The sequence below is a fragment of the Pseudopipra pipra genome, chromosome 3 (assembly GCF_036250125.1).
Source record: "Pseudopipra pipra isolate bDixPip1 chromosome 3, bDixPip1.hap1, whole genome shotgun sequence".
NCBI classification, from domain to species: Eukaryota; Metazoa; Chordata; class Aves; order Passeriformes; family Pipridae; genus Pseudopipra; species Pseudopipra pipra.
In genome coordinates this window covers 57,780,583-57,798,450 of record NC_087551.1, presented here as the reverse complement: position 1 = coordinate 57,798,450, position 17,868 = coordinate 57,780,583, and the positions used below count along the sequence as shown (strand labels likewise).

General features: G+C 41.8%; 1 protein-coding gene across 1 annotated transcript; it reads right to left on the bottom strand.

Moving 5' to 3' along the window:
• Positions 1 to 6,791: 6,791 nt before the first annotated feature.
• IL22RA2 (interleukin 22 receptor subunit alpha 2) lies at positions 6,792 to 12,576 on the bottom strand. Its single transcript, XM_064649374.1, is given in 7 exon segments — positions 6,792 to 7,220; positions 8,298 to 8,476; positions 8,911 to 9,080; positions 10,348 to 10,526; positions 11,355 to 11,505; positions 12,461 to 12,536; positions 12,538 to 12,576. Coding segments are annotated over 6 exon segments (771 nt in total). The 3' UTR covers positions 6,792 to 7,220; positions 8,298 to 8,320.
• Between the last annotated feature and the right edge of the window lie 5,292 nt (positions 12,577 to 17,868).

Below are 17,868 nucleotides of genomic sequence, written 5' to 3'. Positions count from 1 at the left end.
TTTCACTTGAAAAACATAATGTTATGAAAGATATTTTAATAAGTGATATTTTTTCCCCTCAGTAAAATTCCAGTTTTTCATTAGGAATGTTTATACTATTCACATGCACTGGGAGGGCTTAAGAGAAATCAGCTGAATCTTCTCCGCTATTCAGTTTGCCCTCTCCTGTTTGTCTTATTTCTCCAACTTATCCCATAATGTGACTGGCTATTGTTGTACCTTGAGAGGTCATGTTTCTTGCCACAGATCACCAGGTGTTGGGTTACCAATGCTCAGCTCTTTTGTTTGGTCATATTGATGGCCTCACTCTGAAATGTTACTTTTCCTACTTCATCTGGAAGTAGCAGAATATTTTTTGTTGTAATGGTTGGTCATCGTAAAATCAACAGCATAATGTTTCTTTAGATGGTTAATGGTAATATGAGTTGGTGCTTTCCTCCGTCTTTAATATACAGCAGGCATGAAATTTATGGAAAAAACCTTTTCCCAGCTGGTTCTTTTTTGAGGTCATAGCACAGCCTGTAGAGCAAGGAGGCGTATGCCTTGAACATGTAGAATAATAGAGCTCCCTGTGCCCCCCAGTTGTACTTCCTAGTTGTGGGGATGTGCTGCTCAGCTCTTCTCATTGCTTATGCTTTATCCAAGCCTCTTTCATTTGAAAACTTAAGCACTCAAAGTACATTACACTTTATGTCATTGTGTGTCCGGTTATTTCTAGAAATCTATCTTTTTGTGGCAAACACCATTAACTGGCAAGAGATAATGGCCTTGTGTGCTCAGGGACAGCATAATGATGCAGCTTGTGCAGCTGAAAGGATTTAAGTTATTTAGTATTTTTGTGTACTTTTAGCATAATTTTTCATGGTATTTATGAGAGTGGAGCAATATTTCAGTGAGTGAGAAAATCAGCTTCAAGGCAGTATTCAGAATGAATGTGCAAAAAGCAGTACCAAACTGGGATCTCATTAAATTTCTGCAGTCACTTCACATGCACTTTTCAGAGTTTCACTCCTCCTACTCCATTTTCCACAGGATCATTCAAATTTAAAAGTGATAATTCAAGCATAAAAGTAATCATTCAAGGCAAGGAGAAGGCCTTTGGCATTAGAAAGGCTACTGTGCCTGAGGCACTCTGCAACTCCATTGTACACATCAACGTTTTCTCATCTGTGTTTCACCCCAATAACCAGGTTTTCTTTTTGTATTTATTAATGTAACCCTACAAATCATATACACATGACTTCAGGGTCCAGCTTATACCTGGTAAATATCCCATTAGTACATTACAGTAGTATTTCAGTAACTGGGATAGAGCTTCAGTCACCCAAGCATAGATGTTGAGTGTATAACTGTGGGATGTCCCGTCATGACTTCAGCTGCCACCCTCAGGATGTGAGGGTCTCATGCGGATCCCTCGCTGAATCTGCCAAACATGCATGGATTTCTCAGTCTGGCTTTTCCCTTCTCGGTGATGGCTTTTCACCCTCTGAGGTTGCTGCTGAAATAGCTGAAATGGTCTCTGTGATCAGAACACATCAGTATTGTGTCCTTATAGGTGTATCTTCCCCTTGACTATGGACACATATGAAGTAGTTTTGCTCCATAGAAGTATATGGCTCCCTTTCTGAGGCAGAAACTGCTTAATGTTTGTGTTGTTGGCCAAATCACTTTGCTCCTATATTGAATGCTCGTTGCTCTAATGCTGCAAGTTCTCTGCTTCCCAGCCCCTCGATGTGTGCACTTTGTCTTCTTGCCTTTTCTGCCTTTCCCAGCAGTTTCTTTCCCAGGTTTGTCTCTCCGATTCTCATTCCACTCAGGGCATGCTTAGTGACTTCACAGGCCCTCTGAAACTGTTTAAGTTTGATTTAACAAAGACAACCCTATAGCTTGGGGTTTTTTTTGATATCTTTTAGGAGCTTTATTGTTTCAAGTATAAGATTTTATATTTAGATGTTAGCCTAGAAATAAGGCCTTAGCCCAGTCCTATAACAATCATGTGCCTGTCAGCTATTAAACCCAGTCTCATAACAAGCAATGTTAAAGAAATACTCATCTGTTGTTAGAAAATGAAAAACTGTTTCTTGGAGATTTGTGTGATTTCTCACTCCCCAAAAAAGAAAAAAAACTATCAGAATGACAGTGCCTGAAATGAATTAATTAATGACAATTTTGTTGCTCTTTTGTAGATATAGAAATTAGCACAATGGCTCTTCATTGTCATCCTGTTCCTGCGTTTAAAAGAGTCTAATCCTCAGAGCATGATACCACTGGGCTGCATTTTGTCCTTTTTGCGGGTATTTGGGCAACTCAGCATCAAATCCCCACTGCCTTAGAAAAGAGCACAATGTTTAAAACTTAAAGACTATCTTCAGTATAATAATAATAATAATGGCCAGTCTTCGCGAGCGAAGATTTTTGGGAAAGGTCATTAACCCTTCCAGCCTGCGCAGTGGATTTTTTTAGGTGAGACACAGTGTGCGCTGAACTGAGCCCACCCTTTAGTCCTGAGGTTCATCTGCCGGGGCCGAGCAAAGCTTGGACAGTGGCAGTGAGGTCCCCAGGATGTAGGTTTGTTTAGAGTGACCTTCTCTTAGGTGGATTGCCTACCAAGGCTGACGAGCTCCACCTGCCCAGGGGGCCGGGAATCGAACCCGGGTCGCAGTGGTGAAAGTCAGGCACTCTAACCACTAGACCACCAGAGGCCCCTGGTGGTCTAGTGGTTAGAGTGCAGGACTCGCACTGCTGCGACCCGGGTTCAATTCCCGGCCCCCCGGGCAGCTGGAGCTCGTCAGCCTTGTATGGCAATCCAGCTACGTCCTGGGGACCTCACTGCCACTGTCCAAGCTTTGCTCGGCCCCGGCAGATGATCCTCAGGATTAAAGGGTGGGCTCAGTTCAGCGCACGCTGTGTCTCACCTAAAAAAAAAAAAAAAAAAAAAAATCCACTGCGCAGGCTCGAAGGGTTTATGACCTTTCCCAAATCTTCGCTTGCGAAGACTGGCCATTATCTTCAGTATTTACCTCAGATGATGGAGCTTTTTCAAGTATTCCCTTTTTGAGCTTTCCTTGTAAGCACCAAGGCTCAAGCCTCTCATTTTTCCTCATCTCAAGCCAAAATTCTGGCAGCAATGACCCCTTGAACTGGGCCTTCAGCAGACTAAACACATAAGACTTACAATAAAACAGCCAGTTACTTCATCATTTGGGGAATTACATTTTAAATGTTTTTTTTCCTTGGAAAACTTTTATAAAAGATTCTGAAAACAAGTTGCAAAGGAGTCTGTAGCTTTCCTAGCAGTGAACACTGATGTCTTTTCTTTCCCTCCCCTTCTCAAAAGAAGTACTCTTGTTTTGTGTCTTGTGTCCTTTGTGACAAACTAACACTCAGGAGTTTGGGGTGCTTTTTTTTTTTTTTTTATCAGCCAGATTTTACAGATTAATATCTTTGTAGCAAACATTGAAATCCATAGAAAACCCCACCTATTTATGATTAATTCTCTGCAGGCTGGAATATTTGATAACATCTAATAGATCTGTGGCAAAAGCCAACACCATTTCACAACAGAGCCCCACCCCTGGGCCATGAAGCGGTTCTCAGCAGAGATCAAGTCATACAAGTAAATAAACCCCAAGCTCACATCTGATTAAAGCAGATATATGGGCGGTGTGAACAAGACTGGCCAGATGCTACATCATATGATAAACATCAAGGATCATGGCATCATATAAAAATGGGCATTTATATGGTACAGCTGGCTATGCATAATCTTCTCCTAATTTATAAGGCTGGAGCATCTGGTCCATTGCTGTTTCTCTATCAGCTTTTCTGGAGCCCTGTTCTTGAATTTCTGGTAGCTGAATACTGCTCTTGTGAGTGCCAGCAGAACGGGAAGATAAAGGCATTTATAGTAGGAGATAAGCACTTATTCCACCCAACAGATAAGATAATGTTCAAACACTGTCATGAAAGAAAGAAGGGTAGACCCTTGTGGGATGGGCTCCACTTCACAACAAAGTCCATAATCTCAAACTCTCCAAGACATAGTATTTATTTCTCATTAGAGGGACCCTCGGCTGTGATACAGGGACCCAGCCAGATGAGGCTATTGTGAAAGGCAGACATCCCTCAGCAAAGTGGCAAGTGAGAACTTACAGAATAGGTTGCACAAGTCCTAAGTCCTGCTTTTGTTACACTGCTTGGTCTTCCCCACCCAGTGCCATACCCTGAAAAGTCAGCATTTATTTATCTCTTTTCTGAAACAGAAGCTGGTGCTTGGGTAGAAAATGTCTCCTCTGTAAGTGACTAAAAAAACAAGAGAAGGGTGTTTTCAGCTGGGCCTTGCAAACTTTTAGCCAGAAGGAGCCAAGCCAACGATGTGAAAGCATCCTGAACTGAATGGTGTACATGCGCATGAACCACTGCAGAGCTGTGTGTCAATCCAGGCAGTTCTGGAGATGGTCTGCTTGTGCCCATGAAGAGAAAGAGAAAGGAGAGGTAGAGCTCACTTTTCCAGGTATTTCCAAACTGACTTGCCTGCAGGAAAGTCCCAGCTGTAAAGAGAACTCTTTCTCCATTCCACCCTCATGGAGTCATAAATAGCAGTGCAGCATACAGTCTAAGGCACAATAAGTTGTTATTAAAAGTTACAGCATTGCCAAGGCTATCTAGAAGATGTGGGTGCAGATCCTTCAGCCTTTGTGGACTAAAAAATACAGCACCAAGCCCTTCCCTGGTAAAATTACATGTCAGAACAGCACTGAAAGGAAATTTGCATTTCAAATGGAAAGGGAAAATCTGCTTTTGCAGAACATCATGGGGCTGGCAATGATAAATCATGGTACTGTCAGAATGGAAGTGAGTTCCTGCAACTCTTGCACTGCTTTCCGTAAGCCTGTGTTGTTGCTGAGGAAGTGAAATCTGGTTAGCAACACAACTGTGCAAGACTTCTTCAGATCTTTTGTTGTTTTTCTCAGTATGCATGCTGCATATTTTCATAAGTTAATAAAATTGAAAAACTTTCAGATTTCAAATGTCCCTGTGGCTCTGCTGCTTCTTCTTTTCTTTTTTTTCTTTTTTTTTTTTAATGTTTTCTTTAAAAGAGTTTCACCCTCTGCATCTGACAAAGGTACAGTATTTGGCATTGTCTTCTCTGGCTGGGGTTAGTAGATGTTACCTTAACAACACTTTATCTTTGTGTAACAGTGGCAACATGAGCTGCACTAAGGAAAGAAGTGAATTTGAGAAAGAACTTGAATTACTACAGATATTATTTTCAGGCTGTGATGACCCACAAATGGATGAAGTCACCACTGCTGAAATATAAGACAGGCTATTTCTTAATAGTTTGCCTAGTCAGTTTTACTGTTGTTCTGGCCAGTGCAAGAGGGGCAGCAGGGCAGTGCTTGATCTGAGGCTTGTCTTGGCACTAGGTATTGTACAGAGATTTAATAAGACTCACGTCCTAAAAAAACTTACCTAAATAAAGAAACTGTGGGATATGGGTGGGGAAAGCAACTGGAAGAACTGGGAAAGGAGTGAAAAGAGGAAGTGTGGTGAAAGAAACCTGGGGTTATGGACTAGATATATGGACATGGCTAGATGTCTGCAAACTTAGTCATTCAAATATATAATGTATTAAAATCAGGTGGTGGAAATATTTATTTATGGAATGATCTCTTTCATTTTGGTAAAGGCAAGTATGATGAGCATTCACTTCCTTAAGCACAGCCTCTTCCCAAACACCTACTGCCAGCACCCTCATGCAGTTGTCAGCTGTGATGCTTCCAGCTGAGGTGTTAGTGACAGACCATGAAAAATGCTTTGGATGTGGCTTAAGAGAACTCAAGCTCAGTTACTTAAACTGAATCGATTCACCTTTGTGTATATGATTTAAGGGAAAAGTAGATAGTGATTATGTAGCAGGGAGCTCCAGTATTCCCAGGGCTTGCTTTGCCCTTTTGTGTCTGCTCCAGTCTCTCCTCCTCTCATTTCATCTGCAGTAAGAGAATGTAGTTAAGTACTAATATTGTCATTGTCCTCGTGGTACCTGCCTTTGAGATATTTATATGCATTGATAAGATCCCCTCTCAGTCTTCTCTTCTCTAGGCTAAACAGGCCCAGCTCCCTCAGTCTCTCCTCCAAAGAGAGATGCTCCAGATCCCTAATCATCCTTATGGCTCTCCGCTGGACCGTCTTTCTCCTTGTCTTTCTTATACTCCAGCAGCTCCTTGTCTTTCTTATACTGAGGAGCCCAGAACTGGACAAACTACTCCAGATGGGGCCTCACTAGGGCTGAGTAGAGAAGGAGGATCACCTCCCTCAACTTGCTTGCCACACTCTTCCCAATGTACCCTGGGATACCATTGGCCCTCCTGGCCAGAAGGGCACACTGCTGGCTCATGGTCAACCTGTCATCCACCAATACTCCCAGGTCCTTCTCAGCAGAGCTGATCTCTAGTAGGTCAGCCCCCAACCTGTACTGGTTATTCCTCCCCAGGTGCAGTTCCCTACACTTGCCCTTGTTGAACCTCATTAGGTTTCTCTGTCCAATTTTCCATCCTATCAAGGTCCCACTGAATGGCAGCACAACCTTCAGGTGTATCAACCAGTCCCCCCAGTTTTGTATCATCAGCAAACTTGCCGAGAGTCTCTTCCTTTTAATTGTCTTTCATCAAGTGAAAGAAAGGATCTTTCCTGTTTTCGTTTAAATGAGTTCCTGGCTAATCACATACTGTTTTCACTGACAGAAATGTCATGTTGAGGGTACTAGGAAGACACTGTGAGCACGGGTGTACTCCTGTACTGTACATTTCTTATTTTAAAGAGAGGACACTTTTTACATATTCTGTTGCAACCGTAGTTCTAGAAGACATAAAATATCTGAAACTTCTATTTTATAAATTGTATTTTAATTCCAAGGCTTAAAATAGAAAAACCCTAGAAGGAATCTTAAGGATATTTCCACAAATGCTTTTTGTACGTTTTTTTTATATTACAAGACTGTTTCCTTTGAAAATGCAAATATATACCATCATAAATTGTAATATAGGACATACAAACAATCCTTGACCTTCACGTAGCATAAAATGATTGCGAGGAATCAAATAATTTAATGCAGCAAAGGTTAGTTTAAAAAGTGTCCAAGTATGTATTCCAGACATAGACAACAGATGTTGATTTACAGCTGGATCTGTGATGGAAAGCGTCTTCTGCCATTATCCCTGTAATTGGGAAGAGAAAGATAATTGCTGCTGGAGTGCGCATTTAAGCTGGGTGGTATTAAACTGAACTGACACTGAACACATGCCATTCTCCTGCATTCCTCCTGCACCTCTGCAGGTTGTTTGGAAGTCCAGCTCTAACCTGAGCTTCCAGCTCTTTACAGTACTGGGAAGGTGAGCAAAACTGCAGGAATGTCCCCTAGAAATGGGCTCCCTCCTTAGCCTAAGTCCACTGACCAAGACTCAAGAGAGATCAATGTTATGCATCATATTACGAAGCTGAAGAAAGGAAAACTTTTATAGTTAGGGTATAACAATTAGGGTAGAACAGAAGCCCAGGTTCAAACTTCGATGCTTTTTCAGTTTCCCCCTAGAAAGGGCCCAGATATGAGCTTGCTAAGGCCAATTCCAGTGAAGTCAGCTGTGGGCTAAGTCTTTGTACACTCCGTGCCTTTGCACCTGCAAGACAGGATTGATGGTAAATCTCTTTGCTGGGCATATAATACTTGAAGATAGTCTAGTGATTGAGGTAAGTAAAAAAAACCAAATTTTCAGACCAGCTAATGGAGCTAACTCTTGCATTTTGGCCCACAGGAACTTAGGAAATTTTATAACTGATTTATTTTTAAAAAAATTACACTGAAGAGTGGCTACAAAAAGGGGACAGGCATATTTTAATTAATCCATCAGATCAATTTCTGAACAGAATTGAGATGCAGAGCTTGCAGGAGAACTGCATGTTAAAAAAGTTGGAGGTAACTCATTTTCCTAATTAATTCTTACTTGACAGAAAAATAAATGAAAGTAATACTATTTATAACTGTTTAAAGAAAGGCACGGAGATAATTTTGAGGACAGTGCCAGCATGCAAATAATTTTCTATCCCATTCTTCTAACCTCCTTGGCCTTAACATTCTTGCCTGGTGTGCAACTAACCGAGATTATGTAAGAATTCTAGCTAATATTGTCATAAGGGATGGCAGTTTCTATGCCACACTTTATTTTCTCCTTTTGGAGAGCATCTGCCTTTGTGATCTTGACTTCCAGAGTCATCTCCAGTTTCAGCTAGTGACTTACCTGTCGCGGAGGCGCCAGCCCTGTCAGTGCAGCACGGTGCATTGCCTGCTGCTGCAGGCACTGCTGCGGTCCAGTATGGGCACGTATGTTTTAGCCACGATGCAGTAGCTGACTCCAGGCCTCAAATCTTTTATTTGAATAACCTTGTCTTTTCCTTCATACACCAGGGCTCTGTGTTGCTTCACACACGGTGGAGAAAAAAGAGCCAGTCAAGCACATTTCTCTAGCAAATGTATTTGTGAGTAAAGTTTAACAACAGAGGGTGTAGAACAGCGTGTGGACTTACACAAAGTCCACAGCATTAATAATTTATTTATGATTTTAAAAGAAAATTCTGCCCCTCCCCTCAAATTCCCCTCCTGTCTCAATTTTTTAATATATATCTTAGAGTATGAAATACTAAGTTGATGATAAATAATACAGGGAGGATTTACAACTCAGCTCAAACAAATTTTATTCCTGAAAAATAAGCCTACATTGTTTACAAATGCCTGTGCGGTCATCAGTGCTCTCACAATCCCAGAAGACTATTTCAGCTGTAAAACAAGAATGGTGTGCCCATACTTTCCTGGCTTTTCAATGGTAAAGGGTTCATATTTGAATATACACTTACCTCATCTAGCAAGTTGTTAATTATGAAGACTTGATACACCAGATCATAATAATTTGTCATTGGTATCTTGCTGCCTTTCTTCCTTTTATATGGAGAACGGGGAGGCTGGAGCTTTACTACAATGGATTTGTTGCTATGAACCACAGTTACTATTGGAGGTCCTATCATAGCTAAGGAAAAAACCCAAAGCTATAAACACAACTCTAGTTTATTAATAATATTTCATAGAATGCAATTTGAATCCATTCAACAAATGGTCATATTACCAACAATATATTATTCTGTATTTACTGCTAAAGAGTCACTTTATAAATTCTTCCTTCTTGGTGGTTATTGCTTGGTTATTGCTATTTCAGGGGTGACATTTCCTGTGTTTGTAAATCTAACTTTGAACCAAACTTTTTGAAATCTCTTAGAGCTGCATGTTGCTGTGTGCTGCCTAGTCAAGCAAAACGCTTTGGATTCTTTGTCCTGATTTTCTTTTTCCCTCATATTTGTCTGTGTGCTCGGACTGCATAAAATATCCATTTGAATCATTTCAGTTATGCCAAGAATGCAGTTTCCATCATCACGTTAAAATTTTTTGCAATCTACTTGGTTAAACACAGCTAAGGGTTCAAGATAGTGCCTGCATACCTGTGTGTGCAGCCCAGAAATGTGGGGAGACAGGGCAGCAGCTGCCCCATACATCTCTTTAGGAGGAGGAGGTGGCACAGGACAAGATGGGCTATTGCTGCTGCAAGGTACTGCTTTATATCAAAGCTTGTGGTTTCATTTGTGCAGGAGGCTCAAGGTAGTTTGCACTGCAGAGCTGTGAAGTCACCCACGCTGACAATTCAATTTTGCATTGACCAGTGAGGAAAAATTGGTTAATCCATAGAGAACTTTTGGGTAGGTAGACTGGTACTGTTCAGTGTTTGGACAGTCCTCCATTTCTAACATCCTATGGCATTATAATGACAGAACTAACTAAAAGCTTGGCACATGTCTGTTCTATGTCCTTTGCTGAAGTGAGGAAAACACATAAATGTGAGGAGAATAGTGGCCACACAGCACTCAGCTCTCTTTCCGCCCCAAGACGGGAATGTTTCCTTTTTTCCATCTTGTGTCCTGTCCTTCTAGCAGCTTGAAAACTGGCTGAAAATAATTAATGTAGTTCCATGCCCTGAGGAAGAGGGCAATGTGAATTAAAGGGAGCTGGGCACTTTTGATCTCCTAACTATTGGTAAGTGCCCATTTAGCCATAATTGGTTGGCTTTCAAGTGTGGGAAAAATTATTTTAGCATAACACTTCACCTGGGAGCAATTGACTTAAAACTTCTTTACGTACAGCTTTGCAGCTAGAAAAGGATGCTTGCAAATTGTGAGCAGAAATTATGCATTCCATGCCTTAGAAGATCAAATTCCTTTCTGAGAGACCCATATGTTTGCACTTACTTTCTCGCCAGGGAGTGAATCTGCAGCTGAGGCTCCAGTCGGAATAGACACCAGCCAATGCGGCTTTCACTCTTCCATAGTAAGGCTCCCGGATGTCAGAGGTCTCATGTGTTAGGTCACAGACATGGCTTTGAATTCCCCAGCAGTCATGTTTGTTTTGCCATGTGGTCTGCCCATAACTATGGAAGAAAGAGAAGGAGGGATGTAAACTTTAGCTACCACCAACTGGGTCCATGCAGATTGTTAGCCCTCTGTTTTACTTCAGTGTCACTGACACCGGTGGAAATTTACTGCTTTCAGTTTGATGACAGAGAAGGTTGATTTCATGGGCATTTGGGAGCTACAGGTTTTCATTTTTTCTGAAAGATACCTAAAGCAGAGACATGGGTCACCAGCCCTGTAGGAAGCCACCTCTTACTTGCCCTGTGGAAGAGGCAGGCAAGCTTTGGCTTAGCCAGTGTGTTCAACAATGAGCAGAATGCCAGATTTCACCAGGTAATTTCTCAAGGGCAATGATGATTTCAGGCACTCACCAGGTGCACCAGGGATGGGAGCAGACCCTGAGGACCAGCCCCTAGTGTTGCCTCAAGCTTGCCATCCAAGACACCCTGAGACACTGTCGTGGGCAAGGTGGGCCACTGAAACACCTTTAATGTCCTATTGCAGAACAACTTCACCTAGCCAGACATGCTTCCGGCAGGCTGTTGGATCCAGCGACCTTCAGAGGTGCCCTGCAACCTACATTTTTCTTCAACTCTGTGGTGCAATGAGGATACAGAGCATATTGCTGGAGGTGCTTGTTCCTTGTCTGCCTCATGCTGCTTGGCTGCACCTTATGGGATATTAATTGATAAGTGCAGTGACAACTGAGAGCTGGCAGCCAAGCAGGACATGGCTGTTCCCCAGGTATGAGGAGAATATCCCATGTCACCTGAGAAATCCTTTTGATGTGGCCAGCAGGGATAGGCCCTGGCACAGTGGGAGGCTGGAGTTCCCCCGGTACTTACACTTTATACTGCACAAAGTAGAGTGTGTCTCTTGCCTCTCTGGCCCACCCAGGCTGCCAATGCAAAGTGCTGTTGAAGTTTAACGAACGAAACTCTACCTTCTGTGGCTTAATCGAGTCTTGCAGGCCTTGGTTTTCCGTAAGTGAAAGTGCTGCAAATAATATGGAATGATAACATAACGTGTTTGTCCCAGACACGCTCCTCTGTATTGAAATCATGGGGGTATTGCCATAGACCATTTGGTTTCGTGACTAGCAGACCACAAAGGGAAATTAAATCTCCTGGATGTCACGATCAAAATGTTCCCAGTCCTGAGATCTAGTAGTTACAGAACAAGCACATTTAGTACTATGAAAGGAACACTTTTATGTGGACTGTCTGGGTGGGGTTTTTTTGTTGGTGGTTTTTTTTTTGTTTGGTTGTTTGTTTGTGTTTTTTTAAATTTTTGTGGATTTTTTTCCTTAGTGAGTTAACTGCTGTGTAAGATGCCTCATGCACATCCCAGGAAACAAATCCTTTGGATCTATTCACAGAGTCTGCAGTAAGCAGCCCATTCAGTAGTTAAAAGTCAAATGCTCTTTCCTCTGTGTTCAGCTTTAACCTGAAGAGATTATAGCTCTTTTAACTGTTGCCACAGTTGCATTTACCAGCTCTTGCCTAATAAACAATAACCTGAGATTCACTGCTTTTCCTGTCTGCACTACTGGAAAAGGTGTCTGACAGTTTTTAAGGTCATCTGTTTTCAAACTGCAATATTACTGACAGAATCAGTTAAAAACCTCTCTGAAACATCCTAGTATTTTTCTGGGTTTTGCAACCTAGATGACAGCAGCTTTTTCCCTGGCATATCACAAAGTCTGGTAAGACTTGTAGTGGCTGAACTGAAACTGGTAATACAGCCACGAAAAAATCTAACGGGTAACATGCTTGTTTTATCTGTACTTCAGAACCTTGAAAGATAAAACAACAGACTAATTTGAAAGTGACCAGACTTTTAAAACCCAGCAAAACATCCAGAGATTTCTTGACTCATCCAGAGATTCAAAAACAGGACCTGCCCCCTCCCCCCTCCCCACATAGGAAAACAGCGAAAAGCCCTTACTTACAAGTTATCTCATCCTGAAGCAGGTGCATCAGTAAGCAGAGGAAGGAAAGCATGATCCTCCTCATGCTTAGAAGAGCAGCTCCATGACTGAAAAGCACCTCTCTTCCTCTTGGGCATGTCTTATGAGGAAGTAATTGTTAACCACTCCAGACTTCCCCTCAGTAGTTTTCCAAATTCCCCGGTTTGGTTTAATTTAGCTGGAAAACATATGAGTTGCTCTAAATTAAAAATGAGCAATTGTTCTTACTTGGCAGCTGTGGTCACACTGAAGTTTGGAACTAATTATGAAGCAAACCATCATAAATAAGGTCCTTTTTTAAAGACACTAATTCCCAAATGATGCCTGTCAGTATTGTTTTATCCCATAAATTTATCACAGAAGCTTGCTTGCTTGCCATCCTTTTTATCGATTAAATTATTAATCTATTTATTTAATTATTTATTTATATTTCAGCTCACTAGTTGCTCACAGATGAGGAACACAAGAAATTTTGCTGCAAACATATAAAAGACCTACCTGAGGGTTGTCCTCTGGTTTGATGGACTGTCTCTGGGTCAAATGCAAGAGACAAGAGTTTGCAGGTGTGTTCACAGCAGGACATCATCTAGGAGTGTATCATCAGAAGAATGAGGGGCTGTGAAATTGCTGCTGGCTGTTGGGCAGCACGTTCACACCACATGGGCTGCTGGACAGATGATGGGAGGCTGCAAGACTACCAGCCTCCTAACAGGGAATGAGAAGGTAAGCCCAGCCCACTGGGCCAAAGTGCCTCTCTGGGTTGGACTTTCACATTGCCAGTCATATGCCCCAACTGGTGCAGGTGCACTGCAACACTGCCTGCACAAATATTGGCATTTGTCAGTGCTGTCATCTGAATCCTGTCTTCCCAATACGTGCATCCCTACAAGCTTGACCCCAGGGCTGGAGATGCCAAGGCTCCCAGGCAAAAAAAAATATCTCACTTTGTGCTTACTAGTGCTTTAATGCCACATGCATTCCTGCCTGGTGGGAGAGGAGTTTTGTGCTCCTGGGACGTATGGAAAACTCAGCCAAGTCGGTTGCTGGTGGTGGATGTGGTGCTACTGGAGGCAGCTGGGAGCTTGCTGGCCCTCCTGCCTGGCCTTGCCCCTCATGCTTCCTTCAGAAAATTCCCCGATGCTGACACCCACCAGTGCTTCGCTGCTCATGCACTAGTACAACTAGGCAAAGGTCAGGATTCTCTTTTTGCAAACTCAAGATGACAAGCAAGAAGAGAAAAATGCAAATTTTGTATGACTTAACGCAGCACTATGTAACAACTCCCACCAAAGGAGTAATGGATGTGAAGACCATCTGTCTGCAGACAAAAAAAATTTGTCAGAGAATCATCTTTGCTTTGGGAAAAGGTGGAGGCAAAACACTTGTCCGGTTGAAAAAGTGCAAGTTCTGGTTCAAATGAAGATATTCTTTATTTAAAGGCAACCAGTTATATTCAGCAAACTGGACAATATCTAATCAAGAAGCTGACCTTGGTCAGACAGATGGGCACAGGCTCTCAGTTCAGCTGATCACCTATACCTCATTATACAAGCACTAAATCTGCAGCAGATATACTAAAATGCTAACTGTGCAGCTTTGAATAATTAATTAGTCAAACCAATTAAGGGAATTAAAGAATTGAGAAGAAATGAAGTGAAAAAACACCTGCCAAAATGAAGGCAGAAAGCAGAAAGTCTACCCTGGCTGTAAATTTTTTATCTATCCATTTCCCAAACACATTTTCAAAACTCAGTGACCTTTAAGTAGTTCCCCACACCAAATGCAATTAGTATTTCGTCATGTTATACGAGCTCAAGTGCGGGAATAGGGAACTTTTACAAACCAATCACTAGACTGAAAGGTCATCAAAGTTTAGTCACAGATCACGCATTTGTTTACTCGAATAGTATCAACACACCTTCCCATACCCCACGTAACAGCTCATTGCCAGGAGCTGAAGTGTGGACCTTTGCCAAAATTGCTTTTGATGGTGGTTCCTCCTACGAATGCAGAACTGAGGGCCAGCCTGCCTGGCGCCGGTGGGTTTTGCTCAGAAAAAACCTGCTCTGCCACGTGGTGAAATGGGGCAAGAAACACCTGTCACATGGAAAAACTCATGGTTTCATGTGTATTGCACTCTGATAGTGTTTTATCTGCAACTGGGCTCAGCTTTCTGCATTAATTGGTAACTAACTCTTTATATAAATTTGGTTGTTATTGTAATTATAGCAGGTTATCAGCATCTGTAATGTTGTGCTACTCATCAGCTTCAGTCATGCTGCTTCAGGGCTTCCTGTGATAAAAATTACTGCAGTCAAAGAAGGACCAGCTACACACACACATATAGATACGAGTTTCATAGAATATGTATATAGTACATTTTAAAAAAAATTGAGGAAGACTACAGGATGATGTGCACTGCAATGCCATTTAAAATACAAGAATTTTTAACAACAATATTAAGGGCGCTCTGAACTTTATGAAGAAATGAAAAGTCAATATACATTACTTTCTCCAGCAGAATCCACATAAGTAGTTATGCTATTAGCTCATCCTAGCTTACACACTGAAGCGCCTTTTTGATACAAACTACTGTGAAACAGCAGAACTGATGTTTTTGTGAACCAATATAGAACTCTGGGCATGAGGATCTTTTCCATTCCTGGAATTGAAACCTATCAGAATGCTGGGAAAACAGCTCTTTTTCTCTTGAGGACAAACTATTGCTACACAGAGGTAAAATACAAGTACATTCACAGGTACATTTCACAAGTACATTCTTGCTGAAAGTTGCCTGATTCATCCCACTTCATGGCACCATCTCCTTGGTTATTCCTTTTCTTTCTTTTTCCCTTGAATGAGTTATTTTCCACACATAAGAGGAGACAATTTAACCCTGAAACTGTTCCTGTAGCATGACCTTTGGCTGTGAGTCTCTGATATTTGCAGTGGATATGAGGGTGGGTTTTCCTTACATACCTGAATGAGTGTGCAGGAGGATGAAGAAAGGGGAGAAATTCCCAAAGCATACAGAAAATACTTCTAGTAACTGGCAGAGGCCTGGCAAGTCTCTCTCGTGTAGCATTTCACACAAAAAATTAAAAAATGAGTAGTTCACATTGCTCTGGACCTAAAGACTATTCACAATTGGAGCCAGAGTTTTCAGTCTTTTCTAAACAGCCAGTGTGGACTCACAGGAAAACCTGTCTTAGGACGGGACTCTGGAGGTCTTTCAGTCCAGCCTAATGCTCAGCACAGGGCTAATGGCAAATTTATCCTATACTTAATCACTTTCAGTGTGAGTTTCCTCCTGCATATCCTAGTGGGATTCCCCTGCTGCAATTTATGACAGCTGGTTTTTGTGTTTTTACTTAGGGCCTCAGAGAAAAATCCCTCATTTCTGCAAATATTTGTTATAATTGGCTACTGCAGTTAGATCTCTCCTGAGTGCCACCTCTCCTGGCTGAAGGGATCCAGCTCCCTCAGCCTCTTCTGGTGTGTCAGGTGCAGCAGGGCTTCACCAGCTCAGTGGGGACAGGGAAAATGAATCTCTACACTACACACAAGAAAAAAAAAGAAAGTAAACACCCACAGTCAGGCAGGAGGGACTTTTCACATTTTTCTTCCCTGCTCTTTAAGGAAGAGGCATTGCATCACATGAGTTCTCACACAGAAGTTTCTGAGGAAGAGAGGTAGACTTTCACTGCACAGTGCGTTCTTTCCCTGCTTTCTGCCACAGGTACAACCTCTTCAGCACTCACTGTTAAAGGGCTTGGGTCAACATCTTAAAGATTACAGTTAGAAATTCCCAATGCTGTAGCTGGACCTAGATAGTAAGACATTTGAACATATCAAAGATGAAGATCTGCTGAAGGCTTGCAAATAGCAAGTCATTATTTGCACATAAGTATTTATTTAAGAATGTGCAAGACACTGAATTGCACCAGGAAGTTAGTAGCCAACACCAACATTTATTAGGAACTGAAATTAATACGAAACCCCACAATAGCTCAAAACATTTTATTTAAATGACAGGTTCCCTTAAAAAATTGTCAGTTTTTCCTCATTTGCAAAGCCATATGATTATATTTTTCTACCCATAAGGAGTGCTGTAGTTTGTTTAAGACATTGAGAAAAGACCCACTTTTCTTTACATTGTGGATCCCTCACCAAAATTATCTGCAGACAAAAAAACTACTAACTTGGAGACACGTGGAATTAATATTCCACAATTTGTTGGGTTTGCTTAAGTAATCTTAATAGTATAGGAAAGGTACCAGGTGCTCAGTCAGCCAATAGAAACCCCAGATAAGTCTGGAGAGGTACAACACAAACATTGCTCATGCTTTCTTGGTCCACCTACTGAAGAAAGGAAGGCTCAAAGCCTGGTAGTGCAAATTCTCACTCTCTCTGACACACTGCCACCAGAGGCAGCTGAGGCAACTCCTGAAACATCAGTAGTGTGGGTAGGACACGACTCACACATTCATCTTGTAGGCAGTGGCTGGAAATCTCTGCACCTGATCACCACAGTCCTGTCTAGTCTGCAGACTGCACCAGGCTGACTCACCACAAGCATAAGAAGGCCAAGAGGCTGGAAGGCAGGCATTCAGAGAAAAAGACTGGAAGAACTGGAGTGCCTGTCTCCACATCTGTAATCAAAACTTCTGGTAGCCACTCTGGGCAATAAACCTTGGAAAGATCCAAGCTCCAGGGGTTTCCCTGGCCAAGGGAAAAAACCACCGGAAATAAAAAAAAAAACACCTGCCTTTCACTCATCTCTTCTGCAAGTAGAAGTTTTTAAGCATCACATGTTCTAGCCTGTGGCTCAGTTCTGTGGTTGTGTTTTGAATTCTCAGTACTCTCTATCTATCATCCAAGGAGCACAAACTCTAGACCAGAAGTCTATTTTAACAAGTCTTTACCACCACTATCTTCAAATTACTATTGAATATACACACTGTAGTTTTACAAGCCTTTTTTTTTTTTTTTTTTTTAATAAATACAATGTTTCAGATCTTGTGTAGATATAGTTCCTGAGCATTCAGGAATCAGCGTGCTGAGGTTTTCAGGACAGAACACTCCATACTTAGCGGAATTGGTTTTCACACTTCTCAGAGGTGTTAGTTTCGAGTCTACTGCAATGTGACCATTTAACCAGAAAATTTTGATCACCATGTGATTCTTAATGACAAAAAGCTTTGTTCCATATTCTTCTTAGAGGAAATGAAGTTTTGTGTATGTCAAATAAAATTGCTAGTTTTGCCATGCACCCTGAAGCAACAGATAAAGTAATTCTTTGTACTTTCACAACCCAAAGTCACAGTGTTCTATGGCAACTTCTATTCAGATTTCAGGGACAGGTAGGAACTGGTACTAAACTAAAAGCT